The following is a 25,911-nucleotide window of genomic DNA, read 5'->3' on the forward strand; positions in this document are numbered from 1 at the left end:
TTCTGAGCAGTGGCATAGCCAGGTGGAGGGAACAGAAGGAGCATAAAAAAAAAAGGCGCCACCAGCTGCGGCTCTTTTACTGACTGGGCGGTGCTTTTACTCACCCGGCAGCACTCCGGGTCTTTGGTGGCACCTTGACGGTGGGCCCTTCACTCACTCCGTGGGACTTTGGCAGCATCTCCTTCAGTGCCACCGAAGACACCCAGAACGAGTGAGAATCCACCACCGAAGACCCTGAGTGCCACTGAGTGAGTAAAAATTAAAAAGGTGCCAAGATGCTCAGTGGGGGAGTGGCCGCTGCCCCACTCCTCCCCAGCTAAGCTACTGATTCTGAGTAATCTATTGCCTGTCACCCAGTTCCAGCTTCTGGCAGTCAGAGGTTTATGGACACCCAGAGTATGGGGTTCTGTCAACTGACCATCTTGGCTAATAGCCATTGTAGGACCTATTCTCCACGAACTTATCTAGTTCTTTTCTGAATGCAGTTATCATGAGAACATAGGAATGGCCATACTGGGTCAGACTAATGGTATGTTTTTAGGATTTTGTCTAAAAACCTACCACCAAGTGTGTATAGATATATATTTCTCTTTCTCAGCAACTGAAATTGTTCAGCTTATAATTAAAAAATGTATGATTTTTGGTTTTAAAAAAATTGGTTTTCAGGTTTTTTAACAAGATCCCTTCAAATTTTGAGAAAAACAGATTTTTTTCAAACATTTTCACTGATTCAAAAAGCCATTTTCTGTGGAAAAAATGTTTTGAAGGACCATTTTCCACTTTCTCTAGCAACCACTCACTCTTCTGTGTCCCAGGTAATTTTAAAAGCCCATCCCAGACATCTAAGGGTGGCGCATCATTCCACAAACCATTGATCATACAGGGAAGTGACTACAGCCTGGCTCAGGATGGACTGCCTCTGCTTTCCCCCTTGTGGCCTGGGGTCTTTGAAGACAATCCAAAGAATGAGAAGAGAAGGAAGTGCAGAATGAAGGAGAGGAGTACATGTTCCTTAGCTCACCATCTGCTCCTCCTGAGTAGCTCTGTGGAGGGGTTTGGTTTTAGGAGGTTCTGCCTTCAAAGCAGGTTAACTTTTCCTCTGCCTCAGACAGCTAACTATGGAGCTGGTTTCCAAGGCTTTCAGACCTAGAAAAGCTATGCACTGAAGCAGTGGGAATTTTGCCAGTGTAAGAACTGCAGAATTGAGACCTACATGTACACAGTTCTGTTTTCCTGTCACTGAATTGTAGCCACCTCTGGGCTGGAACACTGCCGTTGTGCAGTGCAGATCAATAGTGTACAACAGCTGAGAATACTAAATGAAGACCACTGTTTCTTCTCTCTATTGTCGAAGAATAAAATATGATTTTTTTTATTTGCAGTGCTTATAATTTTCTTTAAAAAAGTAAACTGTTTGCAGTAAAAGCATATGTAATACTAAACTTAGTTCTAGAGCAATCCATACAATTAATTTTAAACTTGTCTCTATTGTAAGTGTAAACACAATTTTAAATTTTCTAATAGGGAAATATTGGTCTATTATAATTTTTTTTAAAGTTTTGTACAGTATATTTAAAGTAAAGTAAGCGTATTTAAAAGTCTGTAATTTCTGTTTTCTAACTCAGTCTCTTTCTACTTGGTTTGTAAGCAGAATTGATAGGAACATTGGAGTGGAAGGGTTCTGCTGGGAAACCACAGCATACAATTCCATTCATAAATTTATCAAGCTCTACCTTAAAATGAGTTTGGGTGTTTGGCCCCACAACTGCTACTGGGATGCTGTTCCAGAACCCCTCTGATGGCTAAAAACGTTCATTTAATTTCCAGCCTGTTGTTCATGGGCAGTTTATACACAGTTGTTCTTGTGTCAACACTGTCCTTTTGCTTCAATAGCTGTTCTCCTTCCGTGGGGCTTACCCCCCAATGTATTTATAGAGAGCAGTCAGATTTCCCCTCAGCTTTTGTTTTGCTAGGCTAAAGAGGCTAACCTCCCCTTGTCTCCTCTCACATGATAGGCTCTCCATTCCCCTGATCATCCTCACAGTTCTTCTCTGCACCTGTTCCAGTTTGAATTAATCTTTCCTGAACACAGGTGACCAGAAGTCCCACCCCCTGGTGACAACTAGAGGTAAAGCAGCCTCAACACAGGGAATGTCCCTTTGCTGCTGACTGTAGGCATCCGAAGGCATGATCACAAACTCTTCTGCAGGGATTCGCCTTGTCTTCTCAGAGTGTGGACTGCAGTCAGAGGGGCTGCTATAGGATCAGGTTCCTCTGCTTACCGCCCCACTTTGCACTCTGCTCATCCCACCCTTCTTGTTAGGGTGGGGATGGCCAGCACTGGCCCTTCAGCATAATTGGTCCCTACAGCTAGAGCGGGCTGAATACAGGGCTCATAAATATTCCTTTGAATTTCCAGCTGCTCAGTTCATCCTTATTCATGTGCTCTGTACAATGGTTTGGAGAATGCCTGTTCCTTGTACAAATAGCTGCATTCACATGTGAACCGAGGTATTTATGCCCACACAAGATAGATTCATTCCTTTTATGTTATTCCCCGTTTCTGTCATCCGACCAGGGAGTAAGAACAAACCATATGGAGTAGAAAGGGGCCAAAAAGTGACTCCTCCAATATCAAAGTATCCTGGCAACAACTTCTTTCTCTGTGGGGCTTCTGTCCTCCATGTTTCCTCCTCCAAGCCCTGTACTAGAAGGCTAGTATCTAGTGGCTTCTCCTCTTCTATGCTGATGGTGATAATTATGCAGACAAATGGTGCTGAAAGACTTGGCTACAAAATACACTGTGGGCCAAAGCCTCATCCGCACGATGAGATAAAGCTCGTTGGCTGTGTCTATTTACACTGGCTGAGGCTCTGGCCCCTGTCTGCTCTGTGGAGATGGTCCAGGCTCATGCAGCTTTTACAATACTGACAACAGCCACTGTCTAAGCCTGTTTCTTTTTTTTCCCAATTACACCCACGCTAACATTAGAAGTTTATGTGATGGAATGACACCATTACAAGATACTGGCTATCACCTCCATAGCAACAATAGCAGCAAAAAAACTACAATACAAAAACAAGAGAGTCATTTTCTTTAGTCAGTATTTCCAAGAATGAGCTCAATTTTCATAAAACAATGTTTATACACTTGTTAGAACCCCAGAGCTGGGTATGACTAAATATAACCATTTCTTTAAGCTTCCTTACCATCACTTTAGTGCTTGTTTATTTTGCAACAGCTAAATATATTTTAAAAGTGGGGCCTTTAAAATGAAATAATAAAATACATGAGAAGGGCCCAAACTAAAGCCCTAGATTCCACGCACTGCCAACAAATTTTATATAATTGTATATAGCATCTTTTATTACAATGAGCTAAACCCCTCCAAAATTTGAGGTGATGGACATCTCCATCTTTCATTCAGATCTGCCTGGGCGGTATCTTGCACTTTCACAACAATCCTGATGCAAGAAAGCACTGAAGCATTTTATGCACATACTTAGTGCTTTCCTGAATAGGGAAATTCTGGGTGCCCGTTTACAGTTGAACAGTTCATGTGGTTCCACACAGGCACCAAGATCTGCCTGAGCAGAACCAAGTGCAAGATCGAGGCCCACATCCGGTTCCTCATTTTGTGCCCATCTCCTGGAAAAATCCTACCCTGCAGCCTCCATCCAGGCTTCGGCTCAGAGCATTATTTTTTCCGAGTTCAGCTTGGTTTTAGATACCCTCTCTGCACTGCCTGTGTGAACAGCTGTGATTCTGAAGCCAGGGAGATGAGGTGCTGCTCCTAGTAAAGGAGATGAACTAAGGGTTGATGTTCTTTCAGGAGAGAAGTCTACAGGAAGCTGAGCAGCCTCTATCCTACCCACGCCTGTAAGCAGTACCTGGATGCCTTTCAGCAGCTGGAGAAATGCTGTGGATACCAGGAAGATAGTATACCTCAGCTTCAGGATATCTCCAGATTTTTAAAAGGCAAGACTCATAGACTCATAGACTCTAGGACTGGAAGGGACCTCGAGAGGTCATCGAGTCCAGTCCCCTGCCCTCATGGCAGGACCAAATACTGTCTAGACCATCCCTAATAGACATTTATCTAACCTACTCTTAAATATCTCCAGAGATGGAGATTCCACAACTTCCCTAGGCAATCTATTCCAGTGTTTAACTACCCTGACAGTTAGGAACTTTTTCCTAATGTCCAACCTAAATCTCCCTTGCTGCAGTTTAAGCCCATTGCTTCTTGTTCTATCATTGGAGGCTAAGGTGAACAAGTTTTCTCCCTCCTCCTGATGACAGCCTTTTAGATACCTGAAAACTGCTATCATGTCCCCTCTCAGTCTTCTCTTTTCCAAACTAAACAAACCCAATTCCTTCAGCCTTCCTTCATAGGTCATGTTCTCAAGACCTTTAATCATTCTTGTTGCTCTTCTCTGGACCCTCTCCAATTTCTCCACATCTTTCTTGAAATGCGGTGCCCAGAACTGGACACAATACTCCAGTTGAGGCCTAACCAGCGCAGAGTAAAGCGGAAGAATGACTTCTCGTGTCTTGTTTACAACTCATCTGTTAATGCATCCCAGAATCACGTTTGCTTTTTTTGCAACAGTATCACACTGTTGACTCATATTAAGCTTGTGGTCTACTATGACCCCTAGATCTCTTTCTGCCATACTCCTTCCTAGACAGTCTCTTCCCATTCTGTATGTGTGAAACTGATTGTTCCTTCCTAGGTGGAGCACTTTGCATTTATCTTTATTGAACTTCATCCTGTTTACCTCAGACCATTTCTCCAATTTGTCCAGATCATTTTGAATTTTGACCCTGTCCTCCAAAGCAGTTGCAATCCCTCCCAGTTTGGTATCATCCGCAAACTTAATAAGCGTACTTTCTATGCCAACATCTAAATCGTCGATGAAGATATTGAACAGAACCGGTCCCAAAACGGACCCCTGCGGAACCCCACTTGTTATACCTTTCCAGCAGATTTGGAGCCATTAACAACTACTCTCTGAGTACGGTTATCCAGCCAGTTATGCACCCACCTTATAGTAGCCCCATCTAAATTGTACTTTCCTAGTTTATCTATAAGAATATCATGCGAGACTGTATCAAATGCCTTACTAAAGTCTAGGTATATCACATCCACCGCTTCTCCCTTATCCACAAGGCTCGTTATCCTATCAAAGAACACTATCAGATTAGTTTGACACGATTTGTTCTTTACAAATCCGTGCTGGCTATTCCCTATCACCTTACCACCTTCCAAGTGTCTGCAGATGATTTCTTTGATTACCTGCTCCATTATCTTCCCTGGCACAGAAGTTAAACTAACTGGTCTGTAGTTTCCTGGGTTGTTTTTATTTCGCTTTTTATAGATGGGCACTATATTTGCCCCCTTCCAGTCTTCTGGAATCTCCCCCGTCTCCCATGATTTCCCAAAGATAATAGCTAGAGGCTCAGATACCTCTTCTATTAACTCCTTGAGTATTCTAGGATGCATTTCATCAGGCCCTGGTGACTTGCAGGCATCTAACTTTTCTAAGTGATTTTTTACTTGCTCTTTTTTTATTTTCTCTTCTAAACCTACCCTCTTCCCGTAAGCATTCACTATACTAGACATTCCTTCAGACTTCTCAGTGAAGACTGAAACAAAGAAGTCATTAAGCATCTCTGCCATTTCCAAGTCTCCCGTTACTGTTTCCCCCTCCTCATTGAGCAGTGGGCCTACCCTGTCCTTAGTCTTCCTCTTGCTTCTAATGTATTGATAAAAAGCCTTCTTGTTTCCCTTTATTCCCATAGCTAGTTTGAGTTCATTTTGTGCCTTTGCTTTTCTAATCTTGCCTCTGCATTCCTGTGTTATTTGCCTATATTCATCCTTTGTAATCTGACCTAGTTTCCATTTTTTATATGACGCCTTTTTATTTTGTAGGTCACGCAAGATCTCGTGGTTAAGCCAAGGTGGTCTTTTGCCACATTTTCTATCTTTCCTAACCATCAGAATAATTTGCTTTTGGGCCCTTAATAGTGTCCCTTTGAAAAACTGCCAACTTTCCTCAGTTGTTTTTCCCCTCAGTCTTAATTCCCATGGGACCTTACCTATCAGCTCTCTGAGCTTACCAAAATCCGCCTTCCTGAAATCCATTGTCTCTATTCTGCTGTACTCCCTTCTACCCTTCCTTAGAATTGCAAATTCTATGATTTCATGATCACTTTCACCCAAGCTTCCTTCTACTTTCAAATTCTCAACAAGTTCCTCCCTATTTGTTAAAATCAAGTCTAGAACAGCTTCCCCCCAGTAGCTTTTTCAACTTTCTGAAATAAAAAGTTGTCTGCAATGCAGTCCAGGAACTTATTAGATAGTCTGTGCCCAGAGGTGTTATTTTCCCAACATATATCTGGATAGTTGAAGTCCCCCATCACCACCAAATCTTGGGCTTTGGATGATTTTGTTAGTTGTTTGAAAAAAGCCTCATCCACCTCTTCCACCTGATTAGGTGGCCTGTAGTAGACTCCCAGCATGACATTACCCGTGTTTTTTACCCCTTTTAGCCTAACCCAGAGACTCTCCACACTTCCGTCTCCTATGTCCATCTCCACCTCAGTCCATGTGTGTACATTTTTAATATATAAGGCAACACCTCCTCCCTTTTCCCCCTGTCTATCCTTCCTGAGCAAACTATACCCATCCACCCCAACATTCCAGTCGTGTGTATTATCCCACCAAGTTTCAGTAATGCCAATAATGTCATAGTTGTATTTATTTATTAGCACTTCCAGTTCTTCCTGCTTATTACCCATACTTCTTGCATTTGTATATAGGCATCTAAGATACTGGTTTGATCTTGCCTCCCAGCTTTGCCCTGACCCTCCTTCCTCTCTGCCATTATAGTCCGTGCTCCCTCCTGTTTCCAACCCATCTCCCAGGTCTTGTTCCCCACTTACCTGTGGGCTTTGCTCACCTGTCCCCGTCGAACCTAGTTTAAAGCCCTCCTTACTAGGTTAGCCAGTCTGTGTGCAAATAAGGCCTTTCCCCTCTTCGAAAGGTGAACGCCATCTGTTCCTAGCAGTCCTTCCTCGAATAGCATCCCGTGGTCGAGGAAGCCAAAGCCCTCCTGGCGACACCATCTTCGCAGCCAGGCATTCACCTCCACGATGCATCTGTCTCTGCCCAGACCCCTACCTTCAACAGGAAGAATCGAAGAGAATACCACCTGCGCTCCAAACTCCTTAACCCGTACTCCCAGAGCCCTGTAGTCACTCTCTTGATCTGCTCAATGTCACACCTCGCAGTATCATTTGTGCCCACATGGATTAGTAGCATGGGGTAGTAGTCAGAAGGCCGGATAATCCTCGACAATGCCTCTGTAACATCTCAGATATGGGCCCCTGGCAGGCAGCATACCTCCCGGGATGAACGGTCAGGGCAACAGATGGGTGTCTCCGTCCCCCTCAGCAGAGAGTCTCCAACCACCACTACCCTACGTTTCTTATCAGTGGTGGCAGCAGACCTCCCAGCCTTAGGGGTACGAGGCTTCACCTCCTTAACTGTTGGGGGTGATTCCTTCTCTCCTGTATCAAGAAGAGCATAACGGTTATCTTTTACCACAGCAGGAGGGTTCGCAGCAGCGATGGAGCACTGCCTGCTGCTAGAAGTAACCAGCTGGCTCTGTCCACCCTGAGCCAAGACATTACAGTCCATTGTATTTTAGCACTCCCTAGGTTGGGAATCTACAATGATGTGTGATGTAAAGAGGTGTTGATGGTGATGGTAGACCCCCCCATTCTGAATGAACTGGGCATGAAGTTCTGTTTGCTAATAACAAGGGAAAGGGGGTAGGAATAGGTACAATATTGAGAGGGTGCAAGCTCAAGTTAGTCTGTCAGCAGATGTTTGAGTGACAGAGGACAGTGGAGATTGAGATCCTGTATTACTAACCCCCAGGACAGATTCAGTTCCAAGACAGGGTGTGCCTTTTCGACAAATCGGCTTGCCAAATTCTCTGTAATCTGGAGTAGCCAAGAAATGGCTGCAATAAAAGAAAACACCCTCCTTGCTGCTCTCCCAGCAATAGGAAGTGTGCCAGATGCAGGCCAAAGACAGTTGCTAAAGTATGGCAAAATAAATATATAAATGGTAGATATAAATTAGGTTTAAATTGGATGTTTGTCAAATCAAGTGAACCACTCAATCTGCCAATAAACAGGTGCAAGACAAATTGGCTTAACCTACTGCTGAAGAGATTTCCAGTACATTGTCATTTTAATTAGAGACTAACGTATATTGGGCCAGATCCTTGTGTTGATTTAGCAGCACAAAGGGAATGGACAGCTGCATTGCTAGTGCAGCCAGGGATTGTAGTGCAGCTACATCTCTCCAGATGTGGAGAAATCCTTCAGTGGTGTAAATTGGAAAGGCCAGAACTATGTCATCGACCCACCCAACAGCAGGAATAGTAGGCATTTCTGAGTGGGCTGACGGCATTGCCAGGGCTAAGAGGAGGGGGAACTGGAGCACAATGCCCTCCAGAAATTCCAAGATGGCAAAGCAGTCTTAGAGATTTGCTGTTGCTGACATAATGTAGAGCTAGTGAACATGTGGTCAGAATCAGGTTCATAATACACATTGTTTTTCTTAACACACCTTTGTTGTTACCTTCATGTCCTATTCCTGCCACTGCCTCTGCTCAGCTGACTTCTTCCAGACCCCTACTTATCACAGCCAGTGTCTGGAAGATGTCTTAGACCAGGTCACTTGTCTTTTTCTTATCATTTGCCTCTCACCAGCGGTCAGAGGCTGTTTCCCTTTGAAAACATGCTGCAGTGAAATTGTCCTGAAAAAAAGTAAGACTTGAAAGTGTCTTAGCTAAGAGAAGTTTATTCGATATAAGAAAAAAGAGAATCATTTAAAATAATAGTGGATCACAACATTCCCAATCCCAACTAAGGGAATATCATACCTCACTGTGTAGGTAAAATGACATTTTGTTTCATTGATTATCGTTAATTTTGGAAAATCCCACACAGTGGGTCCAACCATGTCTTTCCTTGACTCCCTGAGTCAAACCTCCAGGCTTCACCCATCACCTAGCTCTTTCTCTGTTCTCTCTTCTTTTTCTGCTCCATTGAGCCTCTCCTTTGTATACATGGCAACCATATCTGTCCCTGACCAATTTAGGGCTTGTTTTAGTATTCTCTCTCCCCTCTTCCTGTCTATCCCACCCTGCATCCTGCGCTCACCATAATATCGGAGCATCTCTGGATGGTGGCAAGGAATCGGGGATGTTTCTTCTCTGTGTGTTTTACTGCCAGTAGTCAGCAGGGAGCTCTAGCTTTGTAAATAGGTCTTGGGATACTGTTCTGAATGTGACTGATATTGGTATTTTTTTATCAGTCCTAGCTCACTTCAGAAGGGATAACAGCAGCAAGGAGATTAGGGAAAAGTAAGGATCTACTGGTGCTCACTCTTTGTATGTGTACAGTTAGATTTAGTTTACTGATGCCTGTGACTATCCACATCTGCTCTAGATTGTGGTCCTAAGTTATTTCCATGTGCCAACATGCAAGTTGTTCTGGGCAAAAGTGTGATAAAAAAAAGTCTTCAGTTAGAAAACTCTGCAAATATCTGTCAGGGGTGGGAAATTCAGAGTGTTCTACAAACCCGTGTTGTTTATGGCTGGACTCATATAGTGGTGGATAAGATACTTGGGTCCAGGCTGAATCTATATCCTTCGATACCTTCTTGTCATCATTAATTCTAACTTTAGAGTCTCCTTATCACACAGCGTTCCTCTTTAGGGCATTGTGAGAGTTGCAGTTGCTGTCAGTTCCCTTTGGTACAAACTCACTCTAAGTCGGAGTCTAATAGTACCATTGCAAGATCTGCAGCAGCTGCCACAGCCAGTCCCATGTCAGTGAGCCATCTTGTGGGATTAGGGTACATAAGGCGTACCTCTTATTTTCAAATACCTTGGGTGGAATCCAGCCCATGTTGTGGGTGGCGAACAGCTGCACTTCCCCAGAGGAGCTCTGGGAGGCATTGTGTCTCCCAGAATTCCATAGCATGCGGTGGGGACATGCAAACCACTATAACCTATACTGGGAGGCAGTGTGCAGTTCCTTCCAGCTGTAGGTGGAGCTGTGGTCATGTGCACTGCTAGTCCTGAGCAGTCCCAGTGCTATAGCCAGGGCCTAAATGCCATGACAGGTCTCTGAATAGCCAGTGTAGGTTCTCCCAGCTCCTCCTGATACCCTGGCACAAGCAGGTAGTCCAAGTACAATCTAAACTCTTAGATTCACATGTACTTACTACTGTGTAGCTTACATGATGCGTCTTACACACTGTCTTTGAATTTGGCTCAACAAATCATAGAAATTCAAGATGGAAAAGACCTTTCCTCCAGGTCGTCATCCTGCCAGGGAAAGAGTGTTCCTTGCTTTGTCCAGTCTGACTTCAAATGTCTCTAGGGATGGGGCTTCTACCTCTTCCCCCAGAAGATTGTCTTTATATGAGAAAGAGAACTAGTGACCAAACAGACCAAGACCAGATATGCTGGAAGAAACATAAAACATTTTGTGCGAACAGCTTGGTTTCTGTGGGAAACACTTCTGTTTAAACAAAATTAGGAAAGCAAGTATAAAGCCATTTCTGTCCTTTTATTTTTTTAGTTGTATGCAATAAAAGTAATTAAAATAAGAGCTGAAACAGTATTTATGAAAGCAGCGAATGCAACACAGATTTGGAATATGGGGCTTCAAAAAGATTATCATCGACTCTTGTTAAAGCACGGCAGTTTTACATGACGCTTTTTGAACACATAGAAAAGAGGGGCTTTGCCAAAAGGGGTTTATAGTTTAAACTTAGACAAATAAAACACAAAGGTGCAAGATCAGATGGAAAAAAGGAGTTGACAGCTCTGAAAAGAATGTTAAAATGAAAATGTAGAAAGGCTAAGGGCCAAATTACCCATAATGAGTAACCCTACCTGTTACTTACCTTGTAGGGGTCCCATGTAGTTTCAGTTGCTGCTGCACCCTAATGATTTCAACAGACAGCAAAAATCAAATATACACTCTCCAAAAATATGTGGCAGTGTGCTGCCAGTGTAAATCCAGTTTCTGCTTTTGAATCATGCATACCAAATAAATGAAACACAACATAATACCATATGGTAACTTGACTACTTGAAGTTGATTGTGTCATAAAAGGCCCATTCAGGACCATAGGAATTACCAGACTAGCTTAGACCTGAGGTCCATCTAGTTCAGTGCCGTGTCTGACAGTAGCCAGCACCAGCTTCTGCAGAGGAAGGTGTAAGAATCCTGCAGTAGGTAGTTACAGGCTAATGTATAAGCAGGGAATATACCTCCTGAGCAGCCAATAGCTGGAAGTTGCCTTATGCCCTGAATCAAGAGGGTGTGCATATCATCCAAAACTCTTGTTTATTTCTGACATTTATTATTACAAGAGAAGAGAGCTGACAGTGGTTAAGGCAGTGGGCTGGGACCTGGGAGATCCAGCTTCAATTTCCTGCTGTGCCACAGCTTTCCTCTGTGGACAAGTCACTTAACCTCTCTGTGCTTCAATTCCCATCTGTAAAACATGGATTATATCCCTGCCCTTCTTCACAGAAGTGTTAGAAAGATAAATACACAAAGGATTGTGAGGCACTCAGATACCATGGTAATAGAGCCCATATTAGTACCTAAAATAAACAGACATTTTCCTTATCCATCTGTACAAGAAAGTTCTTGTACAGATGGATGCAAAGGAAATTTCAAACTGCTTGGATGGTGTGGAATTCTCATGTTCAAAGTAGATTTTCCTGCTGGGTTGTTTTCTTTTGCAGAAAGAACAGGCTTTCAGCTGAGACCGGCTGCAGGGCTGCTATCTCCTCGTGACTTCCTTGCCAGCCTGGCATTTCGTGTCTTTCAGAGCACACAGTATATAAGGCATTCCTCTTCCCCTACGCATTCTCCAGAACCGTAAGTAGGATGATATGGCACAATCCAGTGGTTCTCAGTCCGTGAGCCTTTCGTTGTAGTGGTGGTTGTACTAATTTAGATGGAATGCGGGGCCTCAAAGAGTCAAGGGTGTTAATGTAACCCAGTCATTGTCCAACATTCTCAGTGCTCAATAAGGTCTTTGACATACAGAGACCTCACTCTGCTTAGTACCATGGCAAAAACACCATTAAACATCCTTTAAACCTTTTATTAAAGATACAGAAAAGAAGGAAAAATGTAAAGCATTTGACATGTAAAGTATTAAGTAAGGCTTTCACTTTAACAACATCCCTCCCTTGTTCCCTTTCACTTTGGCTGGAGAGAGTTTCTAGAAGGAAATGTCCCTTTGTTTGACAGGTTTTGTGATGGGAATAACTGTTCTTTTGGGAAGAAGAGAAGTTAGTTGAGATGGGCTGGAGCTGGTCTAGTAGCTGTTGTTAAAGTCCAATCCCATTTCCTAGAAGACAAAACAAGACATGCACAAAATGGGAAAGATGAGAACAGCAAAGGAAGCAGCAGCTTTTGTCTGTGAGGTTGAGTAGCACTTGCAACCTCATTGCTGGAAAAGCACAGGCAGTTCACACAGTCTTACCAGCAACTCTGAGACCTGACAAACTCATATCATCGCCGGGCAGTTTAGAGCATTGCTTTTAGCTCCCTCTCTGGTCACAGGCTTACAGCAGTGTTAAAAAAATGCAGCCAGATTCTTCTCAGACAGAAGGAAAAAGGAGAGAGAGAGGAAAGAGAAGAAATAAGGTAGGGAAGGAAAAAACAAAGGTTGTGTGCAAGGGAAACCGACTCTCACATGGCAGGTGGTGTTTGGGACTCAGCGAGAGCTAGTGGGGGAGGGGATGAGGTATGCTCCCTTCTCTCTGGCCTAGTTTGGTCAGGACACCTCTTAGAATAGTGATGCAAGTGGCCCAAGGTTCCAGGAGATGGTGAGGGTGGCAGCCATGATGGTGAACCTTGCTCTTTCTTTTTCTCTCATCTTATATCAGCCAGTGCCACAGCCCATTAGCTTTTCCCTCAAGGTCTGTCTCTCTCTTTTTTTTTAAGGACGCCAAAAGGAAATGATGGGCAGAATGAGCCCATTCACTCATTATTTGATCTACAAATTAGGCCTAATTTCCAACACACAAATTTTGATTCATGAGTTTTCAGACCCCATGCTTTTCTTGTTTACCAGGCTTTTCTTGTTTATCACAGTCCTTGAGTTCTATCAAGAGACTCTTTTTGCCTGGACTAATTCAGTTCTGTTTTTTCACTTATGCTAATTTTTATAAACAACCTTATATGACAGTCTGAGTTGGACTTTGATTATCTTTTGCCCATCAACATGGTTGTTATTGTAGGTTATTGTGACATTTTAAGACCTTTCAGTCACTTTTTATAGTTGAGCTCACAATTAGGATCAATTTGTAGGCCCAATTACCACAACATGGTCCACAGAGTGAAATAATTTGAGAAGCAAGCAGAGGTGGAAGTGGTCCATGAGTGGGGGAGTCTGTTTCTTTTGCAAAGATGTCTGGAGAAGGAAAAGACTGGGGAGAATCTGGTTTAATCTAATCATTCTTATTGTGTTGACCATTTGTTGAACTCTGAGAAGATGTTTGGCTGCTTCCACGACACAGGAAATATGGGCCTAGCCATGAGAAGCTTACAATGTAAATTAGACACAGCCTCTTGGCTTGATTTTGAACACCTATCAATCTCATTGAAGTTACTGGGAGTTGCGGTTGCTCAGCACCTTTGAAGATGAGTCTACAAGGGCCAAATTCAGAGTTGACATAATTGGGGAGGAACATTGAGGGGTAAGTTACACATTGGTAAGAGTGGATGAAAGTGAGTATAACTTACACATTGAGTAGGTGGGGAGGAAGGGCTTGCCCTGCCTTATCTTACATCCTCTTCTTAGTTGCTTTGCTTGCTATGAGCCCACACTTCTGCCTCTCCAAGACCTACACCAGTTCCACACCCTTTCCACACAAGTTCCACACCCTTTTCAAATCAGCATTCGCACCACTTCTCAGTTTGACTCATGGAGTACAGTTTGAAACTGAGTTCATACACAGATTATATGTACAAGAGGCACTGGATAAAAGGCTGGCCTTTTCTGTAGTTGTGGCCTGGTTTTCGGAGAAGCTGCTGAGCACACACAGGTATGAATGAAGTCAGTGGGAGCTGTGGCCATTGGAGTTCTGTTTTCATGATGTGTGTTCAAGGCTTGGCAAGGTTATCAATGAAAGGCTGCATGGAAGAAGTAAATTTTGGGGAGAGCTGTCCATGTAAAGAAGGAGGTATCTGAGCAGATTACTGGAGCCAGGGAGTTCTAAGTCATAGCATGGAAGAATGCTTAAAGACAAGAGTAGGAAGATAACACAGAGCAGGACAGGTAGGAGGCTTGGAAAGAGCACAGACAAGTGGATAAGAGAAAATGAAAGCAGAGACCTAAAGCCAAATACTCAGCTGTCATCTGTCTGACTCCAGTGGTATCCTTATATATGTCTCCAATGGAGCTTCACTGAACTATGCCTGCTGAGAATCTAGCCCATGTGAAATTGCTGTGCAAAGAGCCGGAGACAGAATAGTAGTGAAACAGCAGCTATGCCCTGCTTAGAATTGCACTTGGGGGGTTTTCACATAAAACAAGCTTTATTACATGAGAAAAGTGACTTGTTTTCCAGGGACTGCTGCCACGAATTGTTGGGTCATGTTCCCATGTTAGCAGACAAAGAATTTGCACAGTTCTCACAGGTAAGGAACCTTGTCTGTAATTTCAGTAGCAATGAGTACAAGGGACTAGATATGATTTGCTATTTTAATTTGGAAGGTTTGATTGTCCCCCATTTATACCTGTATAGGGTAGTGGTGTTATTTGTACTCTCTTGCATTGGGAGTGCCAGCTACACCCTGGAGGAAATATACCCCAGGGCAGGGCAGGCAGTATCTCCTAGGGGACATAAGAACCAAAACAGAAATAAGAAGAGGGAAGCTTCAGTTGCAATGGAGACTCCTAAGCACGGCCTGCCTGAGAATGAATAGTCTCTTCTTTAAGGTACCCATCATACTGCATGGGAACTCGCATCTCTGGGTTTCACAGACAGGAGCCATAATAATTTAGGCTGATCCTGTCCCTGCATTTTCATTTCAATCTGCCAGGGTACTTCTTGTATGTCCTTCGCCATGGCATTCAGTAGAGTTTTGTCTTGTTTATAAATGGCCATATTCTGACACCATTATTCATATTGATTAGAGCCTTACCTCATGAGCAGTCTCCTTAAAGTAAACGGGACTTACATGTGGAGTAAGCTGCTACTCCATAGAAAAGTATCAGAATCTGGCCCAAAGTGGATTTAGTGCTTCTGAAAAACTGTGTTCTGTGGCTAATTAGGAAACTGCAATCTCTAGGGATTGCCAGTCTGTTCTCTAATTAAACACAGAACAGGTACAGCATGGAAAAAAGCAGCACAAGCTTCCCCTACCCTGAGTTATTAATGTGCCTCAAACTTGATCTGGTGGGATCCTCCCAGGGATGAGAAGGTTCCTCATGCAGTCCCCATCAGTCTTTGCCCTCTACTGAGACTACCAACAAAAAAGCCAGGATTTTTGTGATATAGACGCCTGTCCAGTAGTTCTGGAAAGAGACCACCAGTTGGTTTCATGTCATGGAGCCTAGGGTCAGAGATCAAAGCCAAGGGTCAGAGATCAGGAGTCAGAGTCAAGGGTCAGAACTGGATTACCTGGAGTGAAGAAAGGCTTGAGCAAGGCTGGAGTCAAGGCAGGACCAGGGCTGGGAAAACGCAGGAGCTATCACATGGTCATCATTTTTGTTATTACCATATTTGAAGCAGTGAATCATATAATATTCTAATGCCCTGTGACTGCCCTGCCCTGCCCTGTGGGGAGAACACTCCCTTTTGCTTGATAGTAGAAATAAAGAACCATTAAAAGATGTAAAAATAAGGCGCTATAGTAATTTCAGAACCACCAGGTTCTGTTGGTGTTTGCTCGGCTCTGTTATGGAAAAGTGAACGCAGGCTCATGAAAGCTCACTGATTTAAGTGAATGACATCAAGTGTTTTTCATGGCTGAATTCCTGTCATGGAAATTCTTCTTGATTTCATCCACTATGTGAAAATTAATGGTAAAAATGCCCTTGTTTTGTTTTTGTTACTATGACACTGTATCCAGGGCTTGAACTGTAAGGATGCTCCGGAGAATTGCTGTTCCCACTGTTAAAATAATATAATTAGCTTAATGGGGATCATACAAGGGAATAGGCAGATTCTTCTGTCAACTCTGCTGCTGAAGAGTTCAGTAGTGGTATTTTGAAGTGCCAATAGGCCCAATCCAGCACTCACTGAAGTTGATGGGAGTCTTTCCACTGTCTTTAATGGCAGTTTTAACAGGCTCAAATTTCCATTGGGCTGGTAAAATTATGAAGTAAATTGTATTTCAAGCAATGCTGGAGGTGTATTATGCTCAGATTACCAAGGTCTGTTTGATTCTGTTCAGGTTTTTATACCCGTGTTCACCAATGTAGTATTTTCCAGTAGTCCATCAAGCCATGTGACTACACATCTGTCACATGTTGTTTGTTCTCTCCTTCTCTCCCCAAAGGGAGAAGTGTGAGTAGTGGAGTGTCTTTTCTTGGTAGCATATGTCTTTTAAAAATATATATACACCTGTTACTCAGTGTTTGTTCGAGAAGACAGGACAAAGAAATGCACCATGACCTTGGATTGGAAAGTGGTGAGGTTTATGATGGTCCTTTGCTCTAGGGGGGAGTTCACTCCAAAGATTGGGATTGCCCTGGAGAATGATCTGTCTCCCGCACAGACGAGCTTGACTCAAATTGTCCAAAATTCCACTGCCCTGGGGAGCCTAGTTGTTGCCTGCAGACTTTTAGATGGTCTTGTACATACCCTAGGCCCAGGCCATGGAGTACTTTGAAGATAAGGACTGAGACCATAAATTCTATGAGAATCAGTGTAAAGAGGGTGTCATGTGATAGGAACATAGGCGGTCAGAGCCAGTGGTCAGAGCAGGAGTCATGCCCAATGGTCAGAGCAAGAGTCAGGTCTAGTCATTAGACCAGACGTCCGTAGCCAAGGATCAGAGTCCAGGGCCAGACCCAAGGGTCACAGCCAGAGTCAGTAGCCAGAGCCTAGGGCCAGCGATCAGAGCCAAGTGTCAGAGTTGGAGTCAGAGGTCAGGAATCGGAGTCAAGGGTCAGAACTGGATTATCTGGAGTGAGGAAAGGCACAGGCAGGGCTGGAGTCAAGGCAAGACCAGGGCTGGGGACCAGCAGGAGCTATCACAGCCATGGGCAAATGCTTTGAGCAGCCGCTGAACTGCTGCTGCAGCTGGGCTTAAGAGCCAGCCTGCTGACTCTGCAAACAGTCGGGCAGTGTAGTCAGTCAGCCTAGCACCGGCAAGCTGTGCTTGTCAGCTTGCCCAGAGAATTGCTGTGCTGCAGGCCCTGCTTCCATACTGGCAATGTTGCATGTCCTGATTTCTGATAGAGGTAAGGACAGGTGTGATGTGCTTGTGGTAACCTGCACTGCTGAGGAGACACGCTGTTGCATTCTGAACTAGTTGGAGCTTCTTGAACACAGAAGTCTTCATGGCCAGGTATATCGCAGTGCTGCACTCCAGCTGAGCGGTGACGAAGGCATGAATCACTGAGGGCAGGTCTTCACTAAGTAGAATGGGACGGAGTTTTCTAACCAAGTGGAGCTGATAGAAAGCATTCCTCACAGATGCTGCTATATGACAGCTCAGTGAGGCATCCAAGAGTAGTACTAGACTACTACTGAATTGACCAATTATGCTGTATATCTTCCACCAACAGGGACTGCACTGTAGCTACAAGCTCTTCAAAATACTTTCCTCTGCCCACCAACATCACCTCCATCTTGCTCAGGTTCAGCTTCGGCCAGCTGTTCTCCATCCAAGAGCTGAGCTCATCCAAGCACTGGAATCTCTTGATGGCAGTATTGTGGTCATATGTGGTGATGGATAGGTAGAGCTGTGTCTCATTTGCATATTGCAGGATCTTGAGTTCACACCATCTGACCCATTTACCTAGTGGTTGCATGTAGATTTAACATGAAAGAAGCAGCAGCAGCAGAGATTCCTTACCCATTGGAGTTCTGACTGTATGACGTGTATGGCATGAGGCATGTTACTTCCTTACTCACACAGATTCTTTGTAGTGAGAGCCATTTCTGCTGCTCTCACTCCTTCAGTCAGAAAACACAATCGAGTTTGTAGGGTCATATCACTGATACAAGACAGAAGAAGCAAACTTTTTCAATCTCAGATAAGGTTTGGCTCAAGTTTTTGGTTATTTTTCTGATGCTAAGGGGACAGCGGTTCTTTTTTTTATCCAAACCACTTCACTCATTCTCACCTGTAACATGCTGCTGAATTCTTTTCTGTACAGTCAGGGTTGAAGATGGAGAATTCCAGAATGGGTCTTGTAGCTGAGGGGGAAAGAGGAACAGTTAGGAAGAGAGGAGAAGAAAATAATAGGAAAGACAGTAAGGAGGCAGGAAGAGTACCAGAGAACAGGAAAGGGAATCCAGAAATGTAGATAGGGAGGCAGAGAGGGTAAGGGGGAAGCAATTGAAAAGGCAAGGCTGGGTGGCTAGGCTGGCAGATGGGCATCAAGGACAGTGAGTGAAGCTGGCATAGGAGCTAGAAAGGGGTCTGGCAGGGTGGGAAAGAGACTATTTGTATGTTGCCAGGCCATGCAATGGGAGAAGCTGGAGGTGTCATCCGGCCATATAGACCTTGGCCATGTAACAAGATTTCTTTGTTTGGGGAGAGAGGGCATGTGCCTTGAGTCAAAACTAGGTGAAGAGCTGGTCAACATTAGGCCAAGAACTACATGCAATTAAACAGTTTTAATGATCAACAAATCGGGTTCCTTCTGCTGTGTAGATGGGGCAGCGAGACAAAGGTATCCTGGAAACTCCTGTAGGACATATTGGTTGACAAATAGCAATGACTATTTCATGCTAGAAATGAGATAGTACTCCTCTATCTCTGTCTTTCTCCTGTTGGCTAAACATTAACACAAGTACAACATTGTCTACTTGCTTTAGGCTATTGGACTGGCTTCTCTTGGATCATCTGATGCTGAGATTGAAAAACTGGCAACAGTAAGTATAGATTACACTTTAACACCAGAGATAAAATACAAGGACCCTGATTTTGAGAAAATACTGAGTGTTCACTTTCAGGTGTCTCAAGTTGAGTACCCAAAATGGAGGCATCACAAAAGTCGTCTCTGAACTGTATCTCCAGATCAGGAAAGGGCAGAAGCATACGTTCAAGTCCATCCTTCTTCAGGAAAGCAGATAAGCACATACGTAACTTTAAGCAAGTGTTTAACTATTTTCCTGAATCTGAATGTCTTCCTGAATCAGGGTCTTCATTCAGTTTCAGTCACAGAAAAGTCACCAGTCACTTCCAGCTTCACATCACCCCAACTACTAGGTCAGATTACCTGCATCCTACTATTAAATTAAACCAGCATTGAAAAAGAGTTTATTTTTGTGTGAGCACAAACCAGCAACTAGCTGTGATGATCCACATAGGCACTACAGTTGCAAACACTAGAACTATCAAAAGCAGTCTCAAGGTAGCTATTACTCTGTAGGCAGCATGGCTTTGCAGATAGAGCCCTTCTAGAACTCAGAAAACCTGGTTCTAGTCTGGCTCTGCTTCTGGGGGATCTCAGGCAAGTCATTTCACCTCCCTGAACCTCAGTTTCCCCCTCTGTGAAAAGGGGATAATGATACTGATGTACTACCTAAAGTGCTTTGCAATCCATGGGTGAAAAGTGCTATCTAAAAACTAGGTGTTTTTATTTCATCACTTTTCATTTCAGACAGCAGAAGTTATATTTATTTACATGACCAAAACCTCAGCTGGAGTAAGACAACATCATCGCCACTGAAGTCAGTGAGGCTTTTCAGCAGCTGAGGTTCTGCTCCACAAGGTCTTTCTTGCGGTTGTCCCCTAGCCAGCAGCCCTAGTCATTAGGGAATCGAGCTCCAGGGCTAAACCACAATACAAACTCACAGGTGGCCTCACTTTACCAGGCTGCCCAGTCCAAGCTCCTCACAACTGTCCTGCAATCTGAGTAGTGCAGGGCCCACATAGCAGAAAGCACCACATGATTGCCTGGCTTCTTGCCATGCAAAAATAGTTACTGGCCCCCAAAGCCAATGGCCCTAAATGTCAGCCTGTGGGAGTTGTGTACGACTACTGTAAGGAAGGCTGGACTATCATATACTACATCACTTAGTCCTGGGATGGACAATACTTTAAGAACAAGGAGAGCCCACAAAAGATATCCTCTGCTCTCCTGTGATCAAATTCCTGCACCAGGAGTGCGAGTTCTTGTGGAAAGAACAGGGGCTCTGGAACAGCGTGTATAGTGGGGATACTTCCTTGCTAATGAGAATCACCACTTAGTGAACTCACATTTTAAATTACACTGGCCAGAGATGTTTTCAGTTTGAACCTGCAAACTCTGAGTGTATTGATATGATAACATACTATCACCTCACGCTGACCTATGTAATTTGAGGATAGGGAGGTGGTGTGAAGACCAGGGGCAAGCTGGTATAAATGAGGATAGCTCCACTGACTTGCATGGGGTTCTGGCCTCGTAATGAAACACCCTGGGGGTACGTCTTTACTGCAAAACAATACCCACGGCAATGAGTCTCAGAGCCCAGGGCAACTAACTTGGGTTCACAGGGCTCATGCTACGGTGCTAAAAATAGCAGTGTAGGCATCCAGGCTCAGGTTGAAGCTTGTGAAACCCAGGAAAGAGAGAGCGTCTCAGAGCTCAGGCTCCAGCCTGAGTCCAATCATCTTCACTGCTATTTTTGACCCAGTCACACAAGCCCCCTGAGCCTGACTCAGCTGACCCAAGCTCTGAGACTTGCTGATGTGGGTCTATTTTTGAAGTATAGCTGCACCCTGGGTCATTCTTTTAGGAATACCTACCATTTCATGCCAGGACCACCCAGAGGGGGATGGGGCAAGTGCGGCAATTTGCCCCAGGCCCCGGGTCCTGCAGGGGCCCCCATAAGAATATAGTATTCTATAGTATTGCAACTTTTTTTTATGGAAGGGCCCCTTGAAATTGCTTTGCCCCAGGCCCCCTGAATCCTTTGGGCAGTCCTCTTTTACGCAACCTGGCCTATTCCAAAGGCACATACTTGCTCATCAAGATGATTTTTGAGCACCAGGAGTAAATCAGCTGTGTCGGGGTGAACTACTAGTCTAAGGAAAGCTCTACTAGAGGCAGAGGAATCCTTCTAACCCTCTCTTATACAAGCAGCTCCTGCAGCCCCTCCTGCCCCTCTATGATGAGCCCACAAATATCTTTGCAAACCCTGCAGTTCTCAGTCTCTTTGTTGCAGACCAGGAGAGGGTCACCAATAATAGCTCAGGGGTTGTGAGCCTGTCTAATATCCCTTTCTCCAGTCACCTGTTGGAGAAGATTTGCTCAGCCATGTTTGCCAGGATGCAGACTGAGAGCAAAGTGCCCCATAAACCTTTTAACTCTTCTGTGGCACCTACTATGAAACACAGGAGCCCAGGCATCCCATAAAATGCCATGGCAGGAGCCACACTGCCACCCTCCCCCAAACATCTCAGGAATCTATGGCACATCTGAGAAAGCCTCTTTGTGGGTGAGCAAAAATGGGAGAAAAAGAGCTACGTTGTCCCTAGATCCCATTTACGCCAGTACTTGGGAATTCAGCTCTGTGAGGGAACAAATTCATTCTCTTTAGTTTTTTACGGTTGTCTAATAAAGTGATGCAAACTCTGGGTCAGATTGCGAACCCCTTACGTCACTCATCCAAGTGGTCCCATTAACGTTGATGGGACAACTCTTGAGACTCCTGGCTCATCAGTGGAAATATGGAGTCCAAAATCTGGCTCTAAATCACCAGATCACATAGAGACACATTCTGACTCCTCCTGCTGACCTTACTCCATGAGATGTCTCCTGAAGTCAGTGGGACCATTTGTGGAATCAGGCTCATGCTGAGGCATGAGTGCTGCTGTCACAGCACTCATGGGGAGGAGGGATAGTTCAGTGGCTTGAGCTTTGGCCTGCTTAAATACAGGGTTGTGAGTTCAGTCTTCAAGGGGGACACTTAGGGATCTGTGGCAAAATCAGTACTTGGTCCTGATAGTGAAGGCAGGGGGCTGGGCTCAATGACTTTTCAGGGTCCTTTCCAGCTCTCTGAGATAGGTATATCTCCATATATAACAAGCTGGCTCTTAATTGCCTCCCAACTGAGATGTATGGTCTAGTGCCCAGAGCACAGGTCTTGGGAGCCAGGAATATCTTCATTCCCTCTTATTTTTGATACCTCTCTCTCTCTCTCTGTCATGTTGGTTAACTCATTTAGTTGGCCTGCTTCCGTCTCTCCACCTGTAACAGGGCTATTAATGCCTATATCATAGGACCATTGTGAGGACTATCTAGTTAATGTAATTAACAAGTGCTGCTAAGTGTTATGCGATTGATTTTACTAAAGTTAACTCTGAACCACTATTGATTCCTTCGTCTATTCAGTTCTTAATATTTAGATTGAACATGTGTCCAGTTCTACACAGCTGGGTGAGAGCAGGATAGATTGAAAGTTGTCAGCATTCATGTTTGAACTCACTGCCCAGACAGTATCATATTATATATCACACTATAGCTGTGAGTGTCAAGATTCAAGATCCTCACTCACTTAGCATCACAGAAGTGGCATGGGGTACTTACAGGAAGAATGGGGCACCCCATTCCACCTTCCTATCCCTAGGGAGCCAACCAAAGAGATCCTATACTAAAAAGATGAGGAATGGGAAAAGATCCCCTTTAGAAAATAAAAAGAACCTACATGATTAGAACATCACAAATGGAGTATTATCATTTGAAATGTATATAAAGTAGTTAGAAGAGAAAACCCCTAAGGAACAACAATCTTGGATGTTTGTTTCTTTGTTTGCCTGTTTGTTGTTTGGGGTTTTTAAATTGTAAATGGCCTTGCTAATAACAAGTCAGAGAACTATGAAGATATAGATCAAAGAAACCAAGATATATTGGTAGAATAGTCTCATACTCTTCTGTGAAGTATCAGCAACTCTTTAAGTGGAATGTTTTAAACAAATCACGTAGGTCTTGATTGAAACTTAGGGCTCAGCCCTGTGTAACAGGAAGTGCATAGCTGAATGCCCCAGAAGGAGGGCATTCAGATGAATTGTGATGAATTGAATTGAATTCAGATGAATTGAGATGAATTGTGACACAGATCCACATTGGGAATATGATTCCTTCCTTCCCTGTTGTTTCTTGTTCTTGGGCAGGTTATAGGTTCCACCCCTCCTTGCCCTTCTGCTGGGGAAAGGTACTGAGTGGATAGGCCCTGCTTCCTCCCTCCCCCAGCTTCCCCATGTCTGAAACTGCAATGTGTGAAGTGTTAACAGGGTTGCAGAGGGGTAAAGTGTCCTAATTCCCTTACTCTCCTGAGCAGATCTTTAGGGCTGGGTCATAATCCAGCACTTAATGTGGAACTACTTCAATTTGCAAGGGCAGCCATAAGGTATTTGTCCTTGCTGTCTGTTGTAATGTGATAAAGATGGAATGGCCTTAATTTTAAAGTGAATGTTAGTGCTAAGGGATGGATAATTTCAAATTTCTGCTAATAGTGCCATACAGAGAATGGAAGGGAAGGGACCTTTCCTATCTCATTTTGCTCAAGTAGTACATAAATTTACATATATATACATGTAAATATATAAATATGTAAGGATATTTTCTTAAAATATACAAACTTAATGCTTAAATATAAATAGAAATTAAGAAAAGTAATAAGGAGAAAAGAAACCAAAGAAAGATAGGGCACAAGTCAAATGAACAAAAAGGGAGGCGATTAGTAGTTTAGTTTATGGTTCTCACAAACTGATTAGTTGTTCTTGGTTATCAGCTCTATTGGTTTACTATTGAGTTTGGTCTCTGCAAACAAAATGGATCCATCAAAGCTTATGGGGCAGGACTCCTTTCATCTTACGGGGAGCTTGTGGTAAGTAAAATGTATTTATTATTGACTGATTCCTATAATCCATTTTCGAACATTTGTGGGAAAAGTTAATGAATGTTTTCTGACATCAAAATATTCTGAGGATCATTTTAAAAAAACACTTGATCACCACGTTTAGAACCTCACTTCTCCACTCCTCCCACCCTAGAGAAATTCAGATATTCCCTTCTCTCCTACAACAGCCATCACAAATGTGAATAGAAAAGTTATAGTGTTGTCTGTCTTTCAACTAAATAGTCCACATAGCCATGAAAACTAACTATACTTATGAACTAATAGACTGTCTCCTTACGGGACCTTCACCAGTACAAGCTTGGGCTCTCTCAGCATGTGCACAACGTGCCCAGCCATTTGATGGCATCAGTAGTAACCAGGCAGAGAGCCAGTAACCTGCCCTCAAAATAAGTCAGTAAGGATATGCGACAGTCTGAAGTTCACTGCAGCTGTATTGCAGGTCACTAGAAAAACCTTGTTTAAAGAGATTAGCTGCACAGTTGCCCTGTCCTGTTTAAAACTGGCTCAGAGATTACTAGGGCCCTACCATTTTCAGAGCCATGAAAAATGCATTGTGGACCATGAAATAAGTGCTTCCCTGTGAAATCTGATGTCCCCTTGTTCCTAGGAGCACCCCAGCAAAGGAGACTCCGTGCTTGGCTGGGCAGGTAAGGGACAGGACTTGTCCATCTCCTGCACAGTTGCTCTGTGGGGGGAGACCAGACCCACCTCCGAGTGCCTTCTCCTGTTGCAGGACACTCTCTGGGACTGGGCAGCAGCCCCAAAGGTTCCTATAGCTGGAGGAGACCTGTGGAGTTTTGTCTAATCTTCCCTGTGCTGCTGGAAATGCCTCAGCAAAGGGGGCTCCTAGCTCCAGCTGGGCAGGAAAGGGACAGGTCTTGTCACTCCCTTGCACAGCTACTCTGGGGGGGAGGCAGAGCTCAGACCCACCTCCACCTCCAGGAACCTCCTGCCGCTGCAGGAAGCTCTGTGGTTGCTGCACAGAAGTGAGGGTGACAATCCCATGACCCTCCTACAACAGGTTTGCAACCCCCAACCCCACAATCCCTTTTTGGGTAGGGACCCACACAGTTACAACACCATGAACTTTCAGATTTAAACATCTGAAAACATGAAATTTACCAATTTTCAAATTCCATGGCTGTGAAATTGACCATAATGGACTGTGAATTTGGTAGAGATGACCACAGATGCCTTGACAGATCAAAACCCAGCAGACAGAAGCGTGGCTGTCTGACATTAAGCCTGTGTTGCTGCCTGTTATTCACTAGAGGGCAGTGAGTCTTCTGGGACTGGTGTGCTCCTAACTCCTGCAAACTAGACTGCAGGGTTCAGTTTCCAAACTGAATGGTGCATGGTTTGCAGAGCTTTCCCTTATGGTCTGCAGGGAACAGTTCCTTCATTAACACTAGTATAGAAGTATGTGTGTCTTTGTTACAATATGGTCAGGGGCGGCTCCAGGCCCCAGCACGCCAAGTGCGTGCTTGGAGCAGCAAGCCGCAAGGGGGTGCTCTGCTGGTGCCGCGGGGGCGGCCGGCAGGGTGCCTTCGGCGCCTTGCCTGCGGGAGGTCCGCTGGTCTCGCAGCTTCTGGACCTCCCGCAGGCATGGCTGCAGAAGGTCCGCTGCAGCCGCGGAACCAGCGGACCTCCCACAGGCAAGCCGCCGAAGGCAACCTGCCTGCAGTGCTTGGGGCAGCAAAATGCCTAGATCCACCCATGAATATGGTAGTGTGATCTTGTGCATGACCATATTTTA

The 25,911-nt window shown here is 44.3% G+C and overlaps 1 protein-coding gene across 1 annotated transcript in view; it reads left to right on the plus strand.

Annotated features, from left to right (window-relative positions):
- The window catches only part of LOC127047581 (tyrosine 3-monooxygenase-like), a 46,328-nt gene that overhangs the window by 14,944 nt on the left and 5,473 nt on the right, over positions 1-25,911 (plus strand). Inside the window, exons 6-10 of the mRNA XM_050946012.1 lie at positions 3,833-3,978; positions 11,853-11,988; positions 14,694-14,763; positions 19,122-19,178; positions 24,027-24,122. Coding sequence (XP_050801969.1) covers positions 3,833-3,978; positions 11,853-11,988; positions 14,694-14,763; positions 19,122-19,178; positions 24,027-24,122 — 505 coding nt within the window. The remainder of the gene's footprint in view (positions 1-3,832; positions 3,979-11,852; positions 11,989-14,693; positions 14,764-19,121; positions 19,179-24,026; positions 24,123-25,911) is intronic.

The sequence above is a fragment of the Gopherus flavomarginatus genome, chromosome 1, assembly GCF_025201925.1.
Source record: "Gopherus flavomarginatus isolate rGopFla2 chromosome 1, rGopFla2.mat.asm, whole genome shotgun sequence".
NCBI classification, from domain to species: domain Eukaryota; kingdom Metazoa; phylum Chordata; order Testudines; family Testudinidae; genus Gopherus; species Gopherus flavomarginatus.